This window comes from Mus musculus, chromosome 11, assembly GCF_000001635.26.
Source record: "Mus musculus strain C57BL/6J chromosome 11, GRCm38.p6 C57BL/6J".
In the NCBI taxonomy this organism is placed as follows: Eukaryota; Metazoa; Chordata; class Mammalia; order Rodentia; family Muridae; genus Mus; species Mus musculus.
The window spans coordinates 78,570,718-78,588,431 of NC_000077.6; the positions used below are offsets into that span (position 1 = coordinate 78,570,718).

Below are 17,714 nucleotides of genomic sequence, written 5' to 3' on the forward strand. Positions count from 1 at the left end.
CCGTATATGCTCTGGGAAAAACCTAACTGCTAAACTCACCATGGGAGCTGGGCTCCAGACACTGACAGCAACAACTTCTTATTGAACGTTTTTGTTTGTTTGTTTGTTTGTTTGTTTGTTTGTTTGTTGAGATGAGGTCTCATGTAACCTAGGATTAAACTCACTCTGTAGCCCAGGCTAACCTCGAACTCCCTTCTTGCCTCTACTTTTTTTTTTTTTAAAGATTGATTTATTTAATATATATGAGTACACTGTAGCTGTCTTCAGACACACCAGAAGAGGCCATCAGATCCCATTACAGATGGTTGTGAGCCACCACGTGGTTGCTGGGAATTGAACTCAGGACCTCTGGAAGAGCAGTCAGTGCTCTTAACTGCTGAGCCACCTCTCCAGCCCCACCTCCACTTCTTAAATGCTAGGATGACAGGCATGTGATACCATGCCCAGCTTCTGTTGAACTTTAAAAATCTGTATTAATTTAAAAAACTGAACAAACAAATGAAAGCAGAATCAGGGAAGATGGCTCAGCAAGAAAGGGTGCTAACCACCAACTCTGACTGATGACCTAGGTTTGATCCCCAGAATACACGTGGTGCAGGCAGAGAACTGACTTCTGAGCATCCACACATATACATACATGCAAAATGAATAAAACAAAACAAAACAAAACAAAACAGAAATATGCTGAATATCAAAATCACACCAGCCTTTCTTTACTTCCAAGTGGTGAGAGCTACATACAGACGTAGTTACCTAATAAAGCTCTTAAAGGCAGCGGACTGCGGGTTGATGCAGAGAGGCACTCTGTTTCCTTTCTGCTGTTCCAGAATGAACTGGTGGATAATTTCTGTGGAGAAAACAAACACCATCCACTCCACTGCCAACGCGCAGGCTGGCAGTGTAGATTCCCAGCTAACACAGCCAGCGTCTGAACACGGCGGCCTGCTGGGATAGTTAAATCACACACATACCCTCTATCAGTCCAAATCAAGTTCTACTTTTTCTGAAGCCAAAATGATGGGTGTTGCTAAAAACAGACAAGAACTCCCCCAGAGGCACTACACAGGCTGGAAGTTCCACTGGTGGGGAGAGCCTCCTAAACCCAAGATGCCCTCAAAACTCCACCCCAGGGAGTGAGCCTTTTTCATCTTCAGGGTAAGTTATCAGAGTTCCCCTTTTCTCATCACCATTCTCTCTAGTGACTTTGAGGTTCTTTGAAAAATGTCACGTGTTATATAAAGAATGACATTCAGTGAATGCAGATACAGTATATTATGAGTCATACTCATACAACTTGGAATAGGAATGAAGTATTCATTCCTCTGGCTAATCTTCCCCTGGATATAATGCTAAATCATCATTCTCTTAACATGCACACATGCTCTGCACAGATAGCTACGTGCAAAGCTGAAATAAGACGTTGGGCAACTCTGGCGAGCCTCTGACTCGATCCCTGGCTATGTAATCAAAGATGTCACTAGTTACCTTGTCTAACTGGGTGTCAAAGGTGCTCACCTTTAACCTGTCGGACAGAGCTGAGGTTCTTCTCAAAGGTGTCATCAAATTTGGGGTTGGTGACAGGCTCAAAGTCACTGGTGTAGACTCTCCCCGTTGAGGTGGAAAAGCAGCACTTGCACATACACGTATGGTATCTCAGCCGCCCTTCATCTAGGTAGGGGTGGGCTAAGGCATCCTTAGCGGATATTCTTTTTGACTGAAATCAAATTTAGAGACCAGCACATCAACACTACAGATAAGCATGGCTGTCCATGTAGAATCTTCCACAAGACAGTTACATAATACACAGGTAATACTTCACATATAAGGGGGTAAAGGGGCCAAGTGAATTTAGGGGTAGGTGGCTGGAGAGTGAGTAGACTTAGGATAGCTGCCACTTTGAAATGCTCTTCAACTAAAAATCTGCAGAGTTCCTACCTTGAAATAGATGAACATAGGGCCCCAAATACAAATATCATGACATTTAAATATGGAACGCATTGCATTTTAGACAACAGGCTACACTCTCTGGAAGTGTCAGCATTTAGAGGGGATGTGTTTACATTGTCAACTTTAGAAGGCTGCTTAGAACTTTCATTCTCTCTGAACATACACTGACAGCGCAAAGTATACCCAAAAGCCACAGGAGTTAGTGGAGGGAGCAGTCTGAATGCCAGGCTGAGACCAGAAGTGGCTGCCTATCTTCTGGCTTTGGAGGCCTTTTGATCAGAACAGTTAATACACCAGAGTGTCTTGCTTACTGACCCAGGAACTTTACACTCCAGCAAAAAATTCAAGGAAAATCATTCTTCCTCGGTGCTCAGTGGATGATGAAGGGAAAGTGGATCTTAGAGGACTTAGGGTGGGTTCAACAGGAACAATGACAATGACACTCAGCCCTGCTTCCAGGATGTGTGGCACTAGCCTAAGGTCTCATGTAGCCAGAGTGGCCTCAAACTCACATGTGGCTCAAGAGGACCTTGAAACCCCATCTTTACCCTGAAAGCCAAATTGGGTTTATTTGTATTTATCATCACTCCTGGTTCAAACTCAACAAGTTTTGTACCTAATTTCTCTGTATGTTTCTCTGACAGGGTCTTTCTAAAAAGCCCTGGATGTTCTGGACTTCATAGCAGGCTGGCCTTGAACTCACAGAGCCTGCCAAGTTATGGGATTAAAGGCATGTGCAACCACACCCAGCTCTCATAATTTTCCTATGGTCCTGTCTAAAGACAATTATGTGGATCTGATTAATATATAAGAAAGATGTTGGGCTGGTGAGATGGCTCAGTGGTTAAGAGCACCAACTGCTCTCCCGAAGGTCCTGAGTTCAAATCCCAGCAACCACATGTTGGCTCACAACCATCCGTAACAAGATCTGACGCCCTCTTCTGGAGTGTCTGAAGACAGCTACAGTGTACTCACATATAATAACATAAAATAAATAAATCTTTTAAAAAAAAAGAAAGATGTTGTATTATTATCAGAGATCAAGGTAGCTTTACTGTCTATAATTGTGTGGGTTTTTAAAAAAATTCTTTAAATACCTATGTTTTATATTTAGAGATTTCTTTATATCTTATCAAGTACATTTCCCTTTTGAAAGGTTTCTGTTTAAATCTTCTTTGACAATAATTACTGGAACACATATGAATAATAAATGATCTTTGGACGAATAAACAAATAAATAGCAGACATCATGATGCAGTTTGTGTACAAGTCCAGAACAATCAAGTCCAGAAAGAGGTTCAGAGAAGCTACACTCTCAGTCCAGAGAGGAGACATCCCATACGCCACACAATGATTTTCAAACAATAAAAAAAATTTCCTCTTGGTTTAACTTGTTGTCAAACCCTTTTACAGATAACAAGATTATAAGAATGGCAATGTCTCCTAGCTCTTCATATAAGCTCTGCTTAAGTCTAAAATGTCAAAACTCAAACATCCACAGGATGAGATAACATGGGAACACAAATAAGAGCTGCAATCTGTTATTTCCAGTCACTACTGACTCTGCTAGTCTAGTTAAAGCCAGAATGCTTGGGCTGGTGAGATGGCTCAGTGGGTAAGAGCACCCGACTGCTCTTCCGAAGGTCCGAAGTTCAAATCCCAGCAACCACATGGTGGCTCACAACCACCCGTAATGAGATCTGATGCCCTCTTCTGGAGTGTCTGAAGACAGCTACAGTGTACTTACATATAATAAATAAATAATAAAAAAAAAAAAAAGAAAAAAAAAAAGATTTATTAAAAAAAAGAAAAAAAAAAAAAAGAAGCCAGAATGCTTCTCTTAGAGTAGTATTTTAAAATTTATTTAATAAACATAAAAATATTTTCTGTTTTTTAAACATAACACTGTAGCACTGGCTTGGCAGTGCAGAATTCTTGTGGCTCTAGCAGAGGACCAAGATTTAGATTCTGGCACCAACATGGTGGCTCACACCATCTGTAACTCCAATTCAACTGTAAAAATCCTATGCAGTGCTTTGCCTGCCCGAATCTGATGCCCTCGTCTGACCTTTGAGAGCACCAGGCACACATGCGGTACACAGATAAACAGGCAGGCACAATATTCAAACACACAAAGTAACAGAAATAACAACACATAAAAGTTAGCAGTACTTACTGGATCAAAGACCAACATCCTGCAAAGCAGGTGAACAGCTTCATGTGTGGCCTGGCTGGAGAGGGTGTAGAGCACAGGAAGAGATGGCTGTAAGAGAGCAGAAAATTCAGATAGTTAAGCCTTATGTATTATATATGTAATACAGTTAATTTGTAGCAAGCCAGTTCAAAAAGATGTGAGCTGGGTGTGGTGTGGCATGACTTAATCTCAGCATTCAGGAGAGAGAGGCAGGTAGATCTCTGTGAATTCAAGGCTAGCTTGGTTTACTTAGTGTCAGGCCAATCAGGGCTACACCGTAAGACTGTGTCTCACACCAGCTCCAAAAACAAACAAACAAAAACCTCAAAGGGAATGAGTTTCGCCACACTCATCAAGCTTCAAAAGGGAACTCTCACTGACTTTATCTGGCCAGAGTACATCAACAGCACAGTAGGGCAGAGGACAAAAAGTCTTGACAAATGAAAAGTGATCCAATAAATCAGATGGCTTTGATAAGAAGGGAAGAACAAACATGCTTAAAGATGGAAAAAAGACACTAAAAATTTGACCTCATGCAGAGTTATGGACATCAAATGTAGGAAGTAAGTTGGGTGTGAGGTTCTAAGTGCTAAGTCATGAGTGCTCTCTCTAGGTGGCCGTGCCTGGCTGAAGGAGCGTCTTGGGAGGGTGTTCCTTTAGTTCCCATCCAACTATCAAGAGGTTTAGATTTTAGCTGGCAGCAAAGGGCATGTGGTTTAGCCAGTGCATTAGCTGCACACTGGGTAGATAGCAGGATGCACTCTGGGGTCACACAAAGGAAAACTCTTCCTGAACAAACTCTCAATTACCCTGAGTCTGCTGAAGGTCAGACACGGTCCCTGCAGGAGACAGGACTGCTTTACTAAGCTAAGCTTTCCTACAGCTAAGAGTCTAAGTTATAAAAAACACAATATAATAAAAATACTATGCAGAGCTTTGCCTGCCCGGAACCCCTGACTTACAGTGAACCATTCTTCCACTCTCAAGCCTTGTGGTTTGCTTGGCTGGATTTTCTTCTACCAGTTTCACAGACAGGCACCTCACTCATACTTAGCCAACTGAGTAACATTATTTTTTGAGGACCAAGCCTGGCCCCAGGATAGATTCATAGTTTAAACCCCACCAGAGACAGGCAATAGAATGACCAGGCCAACACAGCCAACCCTTTCCCCCTCTTTCCTGACTTTATTATTTAGAATAAGAAAGCTGGCCATTCATTAATGTTTAGCCTGTTGTGTCTACAAACTCTCCTGCCTCTGTCTCTGGAGTGCTGAGATTACAGATGAGCATCTCTACGCTTGGCCAAGAAACTTCATTTTGTTTCTGGAGTCAACTCTCAGTGCTAGGTGCCTGGGCCAGATTTTACTTTATTTTTTTAATGTCTATTGTTCAGAGAACCCTGTGCAAGCTCAGCTTAGAGGGTGATCACTCCATACCCACAAGTGCCTGTGGGTCAGTTAAAGCCTACACCAAATTTGATGCCAAGAGGGATGCTCTGAACCTTGAGATGGTGTCAAGACCAAACGAATGGTTGAGGTCAGCATCGTCAACATTCTGACTAACCACAGCAATGTGCAGGAACAGGACATTGCCTTCACCTATCCGTGCTGAAGTCAGTCTTATCTGGCTACCTGGAGACAGATTTCAGGCCTATTGAAGACACCTGCCCAGTACGATGCTTTTGCACTGAAAGCCTCTGGGAAGGGCCTGGGGACAGATTGAGGGCTTCCTCATCGAGACCATCTGCTCAAGAACCAACCAGGGGCTGCTGGAGAGTAACAGATTGTATTAGGAGACATACAAGACCAATCTGGAGAAGGATGCCATTTCCAACACACCTGGAGGCTTCTGCAAGCTGAGGGCTGCCTTTGCCAAGGGAAGAAGAGCAGAGGATGGTTCAGTCAGTGATTACAACCTGACTGACCAGGATGCCTGAGAGCTCTCTGACACTGGGTTGAAGACCAATGGAACCGATGTCACCAAGTGGATAAGCAGCTTGACCAAGACCACTGTGTGCCATCTCTATGACATGCTGGAGACCATCAAGAAGTAGGTCAAGGGCTGGAGAGATGGCTCAGCAGTTAAGAGCACTGACTGCTCTTCCAGAGGTCCTGAGTTCAATTCCCACCAACCACATGGTGGCTTACAACCATCTAATGCCCTTTTCTGGTATGTCTGAAAACAGTGTACTCACATGCATATAATAAATAAATCTTAAAAAAATTTTAAAAAAAGAAGTAGGTTAAAGGAGACCTGGAAAATGCATTCCTGAACCTGGTCCAGTACATACAGAACAAGCCGCTGTACTTTGCTGACTGGCTGTATGACTCATCAAGGGCAAGAGGAATCAAGAAAAGATCCTGATTAGAAGTATGGCCTCCTAAAGTGAGGTGGACATGTTGAAAATCAGACCTGAATTCAAGAGGAAGTACTACATCCAGCAGGATACCAAGGGTGACTGTGGGTGCTGCTGTGCCTGTGCAGTGGACACAACTGAAGGGCTTGGCACAGTGCAGCACCCAGAAGTGGCCTTACCTGTGCTCGACCTAACAATCTAGAGAACCAGCCTGGCACTAATGGACCTGAGTTTCTCCCTGAGGGGAGGATGATGAAGACCCTTAGCACTGCCTGGCTTTCCCTGTATTCCCTCCTTTATATCAGGGAAATGAACACTCCTGGGAGCTGGACATGTCATCTGAGATATCAGACACTTGGCTCTCGTGTACTATTATGAATAAAACATTTTTACTTTAGACACAAGGGGAAAAAAAGAAACTTAGTTTTGCAGATTGGGCTTATAACCTAAAGCATATTATCAATTAATCTATGCAATCCTCCTTCTTACATGGACAAAAAGGAATACTAGTAGTAATAACAGTATTTTTATGAGTAGAATATAAGAAGTATTTATGACAAGTCTCAGAACACATTCATAGCAAACTTCTAATTACTGTTAGCAATTATTACTAACAGTTTTCATCTAACTTGGAGTAGTTGGTTAAAAGAAGCCTAACTAAGAACTAAAGAGACTAATGGGATGGCTAATGTTGGTTGTCAACACGACACACCTGAGAATAAGGAAGCTCATCTGAGGGACTGCCTTCAGACTGGCCTGTGAGCCTGTGTGCAGCAATTTCTTGATTGTTGACTAATGTGGGAGGGCCCAGCACACTGTGTGTGGTACCGCTCCTGGGCAGGTTCTGGGTGGCATAAGAAAGATGGGTAAAGGGAGCATGGAGCAGGGCAGTAAGCAGCGTTCCTCCTTGGCACTTGCTTCAGTTCCTGCCCCGCCCTCCCTCAGAGAAGGACCGTGTGACCTGGGAGCTGTAAGATGAAATGATTCCTTTCTTCAAGTTGCCTTTGGTCCTGGTATCTATCACAGCAACAGAAAAATCAAACCGAAACACAGTTTTCCTCCTTATACTTCAAACTAAAGCCCATCTGTTGATTTACCTCTTCTCTGAGAAGTCCACATCCATGTTCTCTGATGTGTTTTGTCTTGTGACCCTCATGCTTAAAGTTTATATTAAAGATTTTTCTTCGGTAACTCCCAACTCTACTTAAAATTGAAACAACTTGTGTTGAGTTTTTAGGCCTGTCCCCCAGAAGGCTAGCATGAAGTGCCAGCCTTGCAAGCATGAGATTATGAGCTCAAACTCCAGAAAGCTGGGTAGGGTCGTATTCTGTGCTCTCTTAATGCCAGCACCATAGAGGTGGAGACGGAAGAACCCCAATGGCACAATGGCCAGTCAGACTAGTCTAGACTAAGTGCTGAGTTCTAGTCAATGGGAAATGTTCTCTCAAATGAGGTAGGCAAGAGTTTCTAATGATGACATATGAGGTTGTCTTCTGGCCTCTATATGCACTCATACATATGCATATATGTATATCCACCCAAACATACAGCACATGTATGAACATGCACAGGCATATGTACATTAAAAAAAAAAAAAAAAAGGATCCTTGGGGCTGGAGAGATGGCTCAGGAGGTAAGAGCACTGGCTGTACTTCCAGAGGTCCTGAGTTCAATTCCCAGCACTCACATAATGGCTCATGACCATCTCTGTAAAGGGATCTGATGCTCTCTTCTAGCATGCAGATGTACATACAGCAGGGCACTCATAAAGAAATAAATTACCCTAAAAGTCTAAATATATTCTTCTATTAAATAACCTAGAGTAGATGCACTAAGATGGGGCTTCAAGACCTCCAATATGCATAAGCACCTTCACTAAGTGTGAGTCTTTCAGAACACTCAGCAGTGTGCATGCAATCGACTTTATGCGACTCCTGCTGTGTTCTATCTCATTCTGTCTTGTTTATTATCTTAAGAGAATTCACTTAAAACTTCTCAGTAGATTTTTATAAAGATTCTTTATTATGCTAAGTAAAAAAAAAGAGATTGAAACAAAGGCTGTTTCTATATCAATTGAGATAATACAATTTTCTTGTTTAAAATGCTGGACATAATAGATTCTCTGTAAATGGACCATCTTTGTGTTTCTAGTGATAAACTTCAGTTGCTCACTTTATTCCCCCAAGACGGAGTCACATTAAATACTCTTGGCTGGCCTGGAACTTGCCATGTTAAAGGTGCCTGCCTATATATCCAGCATAACACAATTGTTATTTTTTTAAAATGCATTTTTCACAGGGTCTTGATACACATCTCATACTGGCCTTGAGCTCTCTTGAAGCTCCTTCCTCAACCTCCACAGTGTGGGGATTATAAGCAGGCCTAATTTTTAAAAGAATAGTCCCCCTCCCAAACTATTTTAGTGCTAATCTTTGTTGTGTTTTGTTTTGTTTTTTAAGACTGTGTTTTTCTGTATAGCCCTGGCTGGCATTGAACCAAAGAGATTTGCCTGCCTCTGCCTCGCAAGTACTGGGATTAAAGGCATGAGCCAACATGCTTGGCTTTAGTGTTAATCTTTTTTTTTAAGATTGATTTATTTAAGTTATGTATATGAGTACACTGTAGCTGTACATATGGTTGTGAGCCTTCATGTGGTTGTTGGGAATTGAATTGAATTTTAGGACCTCTGCTTGCTCTAGTCAACCCTGATTGCTCAGTCCTTGCTCACTCTGACCCAAAGATTTATTTATTATTATATCTAAGTACACTGTTTCTGATTTCAGACATACCAGAAGAGGGCATCAGATCTCATTATGGGTGGTTGTGAGCCACCATGTGGTTGCTGGGATTTGAACTCAGGACCTCTGGAAGAGCAGTCAGTGATCTTACCTGCTGAGCCATCTCGCCAGCCCTAGTGTTAATCTTAATAGCTATTTATAAGTGCTTCATTTGTTACAGACACTATCCCATGTTCTCCTTAAATTATTCTTATTATTATTTAATTATTGTAATAATATAAAAAGATTATTTTACTTTACTTTATTGAGACAGGCTCTCCCTACATAACTCTGGCTATGACTTTGAGGCCAGCCTTGTTTACATAGTAAGTTCTAGACCAGCCACAGGGCACTGGATTCCCTGGAGCTGGAGGTACAGGTGGCTGTGAGCTGTCTGACATGGGTGCTAGGAATTAAAGTCAGGCCCTCCCTATGCCAGACTGATATGTGCTCTTAACCACTGAGCTATCTCTTTAGCTAAGCCAATTATAATAATTTAATGATAGTAAGACTATGTTTTTTGAATGGCAAACAAGGAAAGTTTATCGAGAGTAAAGCAACAGTTCCCTGCAGCCAGGAAGGGATCCCCAAAACTTAAGTGGCTCATGGGCACTCATTTTTATTATTTTGTGCATGTATGTATGTGGGTGGGTGGGAGCTGCCGCCAAAGCACATGTGTAGATGTCAGAGGACAACTACTGGGAGGGAATTTTCTCTTATTACCATATGGGTTCTGGGGACTGAGAGCAGGCCAGAACTCAGCGGTGGCATGTAGATCACCTAGCAAATGCAGATCAACACCAGCTCCTGAAATGGAGGGGAAAAGTGGAAGTCCGTATACTATAGTCAATTGCCTGTGGCAGATCCTCATACACAGGGACAGCATACACCAGGCAAACCAGTGGCCTGGGGGATTGCTCCCGAAGCCGAGGCTCCAGAATGAGAAAGCTCAAGCTTTGTGGGCAGCATCACCTACCAACTTTCTCTCCAATAGCAAATATTCTGATAGCAAGACCAATGTTTACTGTGGTACTCCTCTCAGCCGACCCAACAATCAACCTGGTAAGCAAAACCTTAAACTTCAGGAGGTACCCACCACTCACTAAGAGGCCAGCCATGTAAAAATGTATAAGAAAGGATTCCAATAGAATTGATTAACTTAAGCTTATTTGACTTAAAAACGAACTTTTAAGTTTTTCTTACCCCCTTCTTTTGCAAAAATAATATCCCTCCCTCCTTTCCTTTCCTTTCCTTTCCTTTCCTTTCCTTTCCTTTCCTTTCCTTTCCTTTCCTTTCCTTTGAAAAATCTAGGCTTTTGAAGTCTCTTTTTGAGCCTGTGGATGGGTATCCAACCTGGCTTCCACTCACAATCCTCTTTTCCACTTCCTGCATGCTGGAGCACAGGACAGTGCTGCAGACAAAGCCGAGGGCTCTAGACTTCCACAGCTGCTGTGCTCTTTTTTTTTTTTCTAAATGAGAAAGCCAGCTCATTCTGAGCCCAGAGTGCTCAAAGGAGCACACAGTGACTTTGGTGCAGTAAGACACTGTCAAGCTGTTTTAAACATGTCAGGAACATCTTGGATCCTGCCTTCTAGACTGTCATCCTGCTATGTAGAAGACCTGCCCTCTAGACTGTTGTTTAGTCACATTAACACTTTGACAGAGAATTAATTAGCTGATAACTACTAGCAATTGCTAAAATCTTTATAGAGAAATGATACCAGGGTGTCTGATCTTCACAGTTCATTACTGGTTATCTTTGACCAGGTAGATTTATTAAATTGATGAGGTCAATAAAGGAGGAAAATTACTCTATTTTCAAGGACACATTTACTATAAGATACTAACAAGTGAGACTAATGTTCCTGAAAATAAATAGCATAGCAGATCTCGTTAGCTTCACCTATAATAGAGCCCCCTCTTGGTTAATAGTTACTGAATTCCTGAGAGCTTGAGAGATGGTTAAGGGTGGTTAAGAGTAAGTACTGCTTGGGGCTGGAGAGATGGCTCAGCAGTTAAGAGCACTGACTGCTCTTCCAGAGGTCCTGAGTTCAATTCCCAGCAACCATGTGGTAGCTCACAGCCATCTGTAATGGGATCTGATGCCTTCTCCTGGTGTCTCTAAAGACAGCTTCATTCATACAATAAAATCTTGAGATAGATAGATAGATAGAGAGAGAGAGAGAGAGAGAGAGAGAGAGAAAGTACTGCTCTTGCAGGGGACCTGAGTTCAGTTCCTGAAACCTAGGATGGGTAGGTAGTTCATAAATTTCAGTAACTTGAGCTTCAGGGGTATCTGCTTCCAGCTTCCTACAAACCTGTGCACACATCCACAGACACGTACACATAGTTTAACATAATTTTTTTTTTAAATTACTGCATTCTTCTAAGGATGTCAGGGTCTCAAACTATTTCATACTTTGAACAAAATACAACTGAAGGATATACCCACAAGGAGGCTCTTTAAATATAAGCTTAACCAGGTGGGCTGCTGTGAATTTGATCCAACTTGCTCTACACAGTGAGTTAAAGATAACCAGAGCCCTGTCTCAAAAATAAGCAAACAAATATGAATAAAAACCCACAAGCATCTGTCTCTCCTCCCTGGCCTGAGCCAGTGTCTGAGAACCTTCCTTCCTGCCTCCTGTGTAGCCTTGGCTGAGGAGGCCGGCCTTGCTAGTCCTGCTCAAGCCTTCCTGGTTCTGCTTGTTTCTTGTGTCTAGGAAAAGCATTCTCCTCCCTCACTCACTCTTCACATCATTAACTTTCCTCTAAAGGGGGTTAGGATAGTGCTTGCAGGGAACACTGCTTAATCAAGAGAGCAGATAAAAAGCACCCCAGCTTTCTCAGCAGTGATCTGGCAGGTTGCAAGTCATATTGATTAGTAAGAATCGGGCAGCCCTTCTTTATACTGCTGACCACAATGGGGTCTAATGTGACGCTAGTGCTAAGAGTAACAGCAACTGCTTTGCATCCTTGCAAGGCAAAGAGACACCGACCGTTATTTGGGCTTAGTGTTTGGAGCTGGTATCTTGACTCACATGCACTTAAGTCAGAGCTTCCTCCCACATACTGGTAACACCAAGAGGTCACCTGTCACTGATAAGCAATGGCGCTATAAAAACACGCATTTCTCCTATAGTACTGGGCATGGCCACATGCCATTTACTATTTATGGTCATATACACATAACAGTGATCTTACTTGTAGGATATCTGTTTGTGTCTATGTGTCCATGAATATATATATATCTAAAACCTGTAAGCAACATCTCTGGGATAGAAATTCTTCCCTTGGGGCCAGCTGCCAGAGACAGACTTCCCCTCTTTACCTGTTTATGAGGACCCCTGAGTATGTGTGCCTTAGCACCTTCACAAGCTGTCCTCATTGCTTCCAGTGATGGTGTGCCCAACAGATCTGTGATCAAATCCAACTGCAAGAGAACATGAAATACAGGTTGACAGGAGATCACAGAATGGCGTTTTCATTAGACTTAAGTTGCAGCCTTAGAAATGAAAATGAATGCCACTTTTTTTTTTTTTAACCTTAGAACAACTACAACATCTTCAAGGAAGCTCTGATAAGAACTCTTTCTTTTACTTTCTGGCCTATTTTTTTTAAAAATCAGGTTAGGTGGTACATACCTGTTATTCTACCACTTAGGAGGCTAAGACGGGATTGTGAGTTTATGGCCAGTTGGGCTCCATTTCACGGAGATCATAGAGCTCTTACACTAGAGTAACTCTGGCGTTACATCTCTAGACCCCACTGCTTCAAAACCACAGCATTTATAATCTTGCAGGTAGTGTCTAAAGACTATTCTTTTCAAACAGTAAACGAATCAATTTTAATGCTTCAAATGGATCCAAGCTCTTCAAGGGGCTAATCTACACATCAGATACATGTAGTGCAATAAATACCCAAAGCATTCACTCTTGAAATAAAAGGTAAGCACTCAGTGTTTAGACCAGCACATATCTTTTACATTCTAGAAATCTCTTACACTGACAGAAAACTGTGGAACTTAGAAATCCATGATGCCACATGAGGCCACATTTATCGAGCTGGGCATGATAAGGAGACTGATAGAATGGTCTTCCTATGAACAAGTCTTTGTAGGTAGCAAACCACTTCACCAATTTTTTGGTGCTCAAACTGTTCTGACTCTATAACCTAATTAACAGCAACATTTCATTTGGATCTCCCTAGGATGGGAAATTCATGCTCAGAGGACACCACTTCCTGGCCTTATCTAACTACGGGGCAGCTCTCAGCACTGGTGTTCCAGTGATGGGAGCGCCTGAGAAACTGGCTTTCCCCTGAGGTTCAGATCTCTGGACCCTTTCTGAGGGAAGTGTGGCTAAGACACTGTCAGGGCTCTAACAACCACCCTGAAAGCAGAAGAACTTGAGTACTCAGTGGACACCTGTAGACTAACACGGGACCGATCTATGGAAGAGGAACACTTTGAGAGAGTCTGCTGCAGTTCAGTGCCAGCTCACTCATTTCTCAAAGACAGAAAATGCAAGCGAAAATAACTACATCCACATAGAAGTTAGACTATCTCCATATAAAACATGTTTCCTGTGACAATTATTACCCCACACTGATGATAAATAGATGAGTTCCTAGTGGTTATGTAAAGCTGGAAAGCTCAGACTTGTAGACTTTGTTAGAACCTGTTACAAAGATCCCCTACTTTCTCAAGTGCTGAGATACCACACTTAGCTCCACATGTTTTTTTTCTCTAAAACTTATTATCTAAAAGTTATTCTAAGAGTTATTTTTATGAGTATTTTTGTCTGCATGTATGTCTGTGCAACAAGTGCATGCAGTCAGTGTACTGCCTGAAGACCAGAAGAGAGTGTCAGAACTCCCTTGGACAGTTGTCAATTGTCACATAGCTGCAATCAGTGCTCTTAACACTAAGATGCCACCTTAAAAAAAAAAATAAAAAGTATATTTTATGGAGAAAAAAAATATATGGTTTCACTATACAGCCCTGGCTATCCTTCCTGGACATTTTTATGTAGACCAGGTTAGCTTCAAACTCATAAAGATCCACTGCCTCTGCCTCCCAAGTACAAGGACTCAAGGCATATGCCACCAATGCTCACTTTGTTTTTAAACCTAAAAATTATTATTATTTTTTCAGTCTTTCATGTGATTTTATTTTCTCCCTTCAACCATAATAATATGATATCCAAATTTTGTCTTAACTGGTGGGTCTGTAAACACAGGCTTATCCATCCCACTTACAGGCAAGGCAAACGCTGCTTCTTGAAATGGCCCCACCATGGATCCTCTGGTCATCCAACCCAAGTCACCCCTTGTCTGGCTTTATCTTCACTATATTGTGTGGCCACTTCACTGAATCTCATCCCAGACTTTAACTTTTCCATGGCTTCCATGATTTTCCCATGTTTTTCACACAGACTGTGTCTGACCTTTACTGCATTGCCACCACCTTTAGGACCCTGAGACTTCTTGTCAGCACTGTCACTCCCAGAGGCTGCACCTCCTTTCCCTCCTTTTCCAGAACTACTTTTCCCCTTCGGTGGCATCTTTTAAGCTGGCGGTTGAACTCTCCAGCAACTGTTCTGGTGCTAGCAAAAGGACCCCTCAGGCCCCACCTAAAAATTATTTTTAACTGTCTGTGTGTAGTCTGTGTGTGTGCACTTGAATGCAAGACTCCTTAAGGTCAGTGCAGTTAGATTCCTCAGAGCTTAAGTCATAGGCAACTATGAACCATCAGACATGGATGCTAGAAACCAAATTCAGGTCTTCTGGAAGAATAGCAAGTCGTATTAACACTAATAAGCTATCTCCATCGCTGCAGCTCTCCCAACCCCTTTCTCCTTCTTCCTCCTCTTCCTTCCTTTCTTTTCTTTTCTCTCTCTCTCTCTCTCTCTCTCTCTCTCTCTCTCTCTCTCTCTCTCTCTTTTTTTGGAGACAGGGTTTCTCTGTGTCGTCCTGGCTGTTCATTTTGTAAACTAGGCTGGCCCCATACTCAGAGATGTGCTTGCCTCTTCCTTTCAAGTGTTGGAATTAAAGGTGTGAACCTTTAATTCCACCTTATCCTCTTTTTATTTGAGGCAGGGTTTTACTATAGTTCTAGAGTTCCTGAAACTTTGGAACTTGATATGTAGATTAGAATGGCCTAGAATTCACAGAAATCCTAATGGCCTCTGCCTCAGGAGTGCTAGGATTAAAGGTGTGTGCCAGAATAGCTGGCTTCAAATGATTTCTAAAAAAATTTATTTATTGTCTGAGTAGTCTGCTACATATACATCCACCTGCCTGAAGGGGGCATCAGATCCCTTTATAGATGGTTGTGAGCCATCATGTGGTTGCTGGGAATTGAATTTAGGGCCAGCCCCCAAATGATTTCTTGAAACTCTATTTTAATTATCTTCTGGTGTTCTTTACCATATCTAAATACTTTAGCCCAATAATAAAGATAAGAATTTTTCTAAATGTTCAGATTTGAAGAAATCAACACAAAAAGTATATAGTCTACACACAAAGGAGAAGTATGCTAAGTCATCAAAACATTTTAAAGTCATAGCTACTCAGCTGGAAGAAACAGATGTCCTCTGACAACTCAAAACTATATCCATGCAATTGTAGAGCGAAGTCTGCTGCTATGCACCAGTGCATGTAATCAAGTCAACGCTTTCTCTAATAGGCTCCTAACTTGCAGAATGAACCTCTGCAATCTCCAACTTTATAACTTTCTGGCTCTTGAGTGAACTTGAATTTGCTAAAACTCAATTAAGACAGTACAATGAATAAACTCAAGATGCATGCTAGATGGCTTTGCCGTCACATCTATAGCTGAGTGAAAAGCAAATAGAGCCGTAAAGCAAAGTCACACCTGCTGAATGGGACTCTGCGCCTGAAACAATATTCTTCGGCCCAGTAGCTCTGCAAAGATGCACCCGACAGACCAGATGTCGATAGCATTGCTGTAATGACGGCTGCCCATCAGGATCTCCGGAGCCCGGTAATACTGAGTAACTACTTCCTGAGTCATATGACGGGATTCATCCAATTCCTCCACTCTGGCCAATCCAAAATCACAAATCTAAGTAGAAAGGACAGTTAAGACATTATCAAATAGACACCTACCTTCTTCTGTTTACCTTGGAGACAGTGTAGTTTTAAAACTGCTGTATAGCTGAGGATGACCTTCAACACCTGAGCCTCTCGTGTACTTCCAAAGAGCTAGGATCACAGGCATGTGCCACCATGCCATGCCCAGTGTTTGCTTAGGTTTTTGTCAACCTGACAAACATAGACATATTGGAGAATAGGGAAAACTCAGTTGAGGAAATACTCCTGTAAGATTGGCCTATGGGCTTTGTGTGTGTTGATGACAGATGTGGAAGGGTGTAGCCCACTGAGGGCCATACCATCCCTGAGCAGGTGGCTCTGGTTGGTTTAAAAAAAAGCAGGCTGAGCAAGCCAGGAAGAGCAAGCCAGCCAGCACTCCTCCAAGGCTTCTGCTTCAGTTCCTACCTGGAGACTCTGACTTGGTGTCCCTTAAGAGACTGTGACCCTGGACATGCAAAGCCAAATAAACCCCATCTCCCAAGTTCTTTGTCACAGTCTTTTTTAAAATTTTATTTTAAATTTAAAAAATATATATTTTCTTTTTTTAAGATGTAGTTATTGTTGGGCAGTGGTGGCACACGCCTTTAATCCCAGCACTTGGGAGGCAGAGGCAGGTGGATTTCTGAGTTTGAGGCCAGCCTGGTCTACAAAGTGAGTTCCAGGACAGCCAAGGCTATACAGAGAAACCCTGTCTCAAAACAAAACAAAACAAAATTTATTTATTTTATGTATATGAGTACATTGTTGCTATCTTCAGACACACCAGAAGATGGCATCAGATCCCATTACAAATGATTGTAAGCCACCATGTGGTTGGTGGGAATTGAACTCAGGACCTCTGGAAGAGCAGTCAGTGCTTTTAAATACTGAGCCATCTCTTCAGCCCCTGTTATAGTCTTTATTATATCATAATAATGAAAATAAAACTAGGAGACTCAGCTAGACAAACACATTTATACCTGGAAAAACAGTAGCAGCAATAAAGAAATCTCATTACACATACATGATCAAAACCTTGCTAGGCTACTACTGAACGTTAAAAAGTCTTAAGTGATATAGGCATAGGATATTCCTATCACTATAAAAACATGGTCTTATTTGGATAAAAGAAATTCTAGCTTCAATGTTTCTATATAAAATTATGCATCTTTTAAATTTTGTATTATTTTATGCACATCAAAATTTTGCTTGTATGTATATCTGTCCACCACACGTGTGCCTGGTGTCCACAGAGGCCAGAAGAAGGTATCAGAGCCCCCGGGACTAGAGTTACAGATCATTATGATCTGCTCCCTTTAAAATTATTCTTTTTTTCTCTCCAGGC

General features: G+C 42.0%; 1 protein-coding gene and 2 pseudogenes across 2 annotated transcripts in view; 1 reads left to right on the forward strand and 2 right to left on the reverse strand.

Moving 5' to 3' along the window:
* The window catches only part of Nlk (nemo like kinase), a 130,428-nt gene that overhangs the window by 3,550 nt on the left and 109,164 nt on the right, over positions 1 to 17,714 (reverse strand). The window contains exons 6-10 of one of the 2 annotated variants that reach the window (XR_001779914.1): positions 16,152 to 16,361; positions 12,606 to 12,707; positions 4,124 to 4,210; positions 1,516 to 1,734; positions 754 to 847 (exon numbers count right to left, since the gene is read on the reverse strand). Coding sequence is in view for 1 of the 2 variants with exons in the window: in NM_008702.3 (NP_032728.3) it covers positions 754 to 847; positions 1,516 to 1,714; positions 4,124 to 4,210; positions 12,606 to 12,707; positions 16,152 to 16,361 (692 nt within the window). In the remaining variant the exon portion in view is untranslated. The remainder of the gene's footprint in view (positions 1 to 753; positions 848 to 1,515; positions 1,735 to 4,123; positions 4,211 to 12,605; positions 12,708 to 16,151; positions 16,362 to 17,714) is intronic. The other variant, NM_008702.3, reaches the window with a different exon arrangement.
* Gm17235 (predicted gene 17235) lies at positions 5,520 to 6,635 on the forward strand (annotated as a pseudogene).
* Positions 14,426 to 14,891, reverse strand: Gm11196 (predicted gene 11196; annotated as a pseudogene).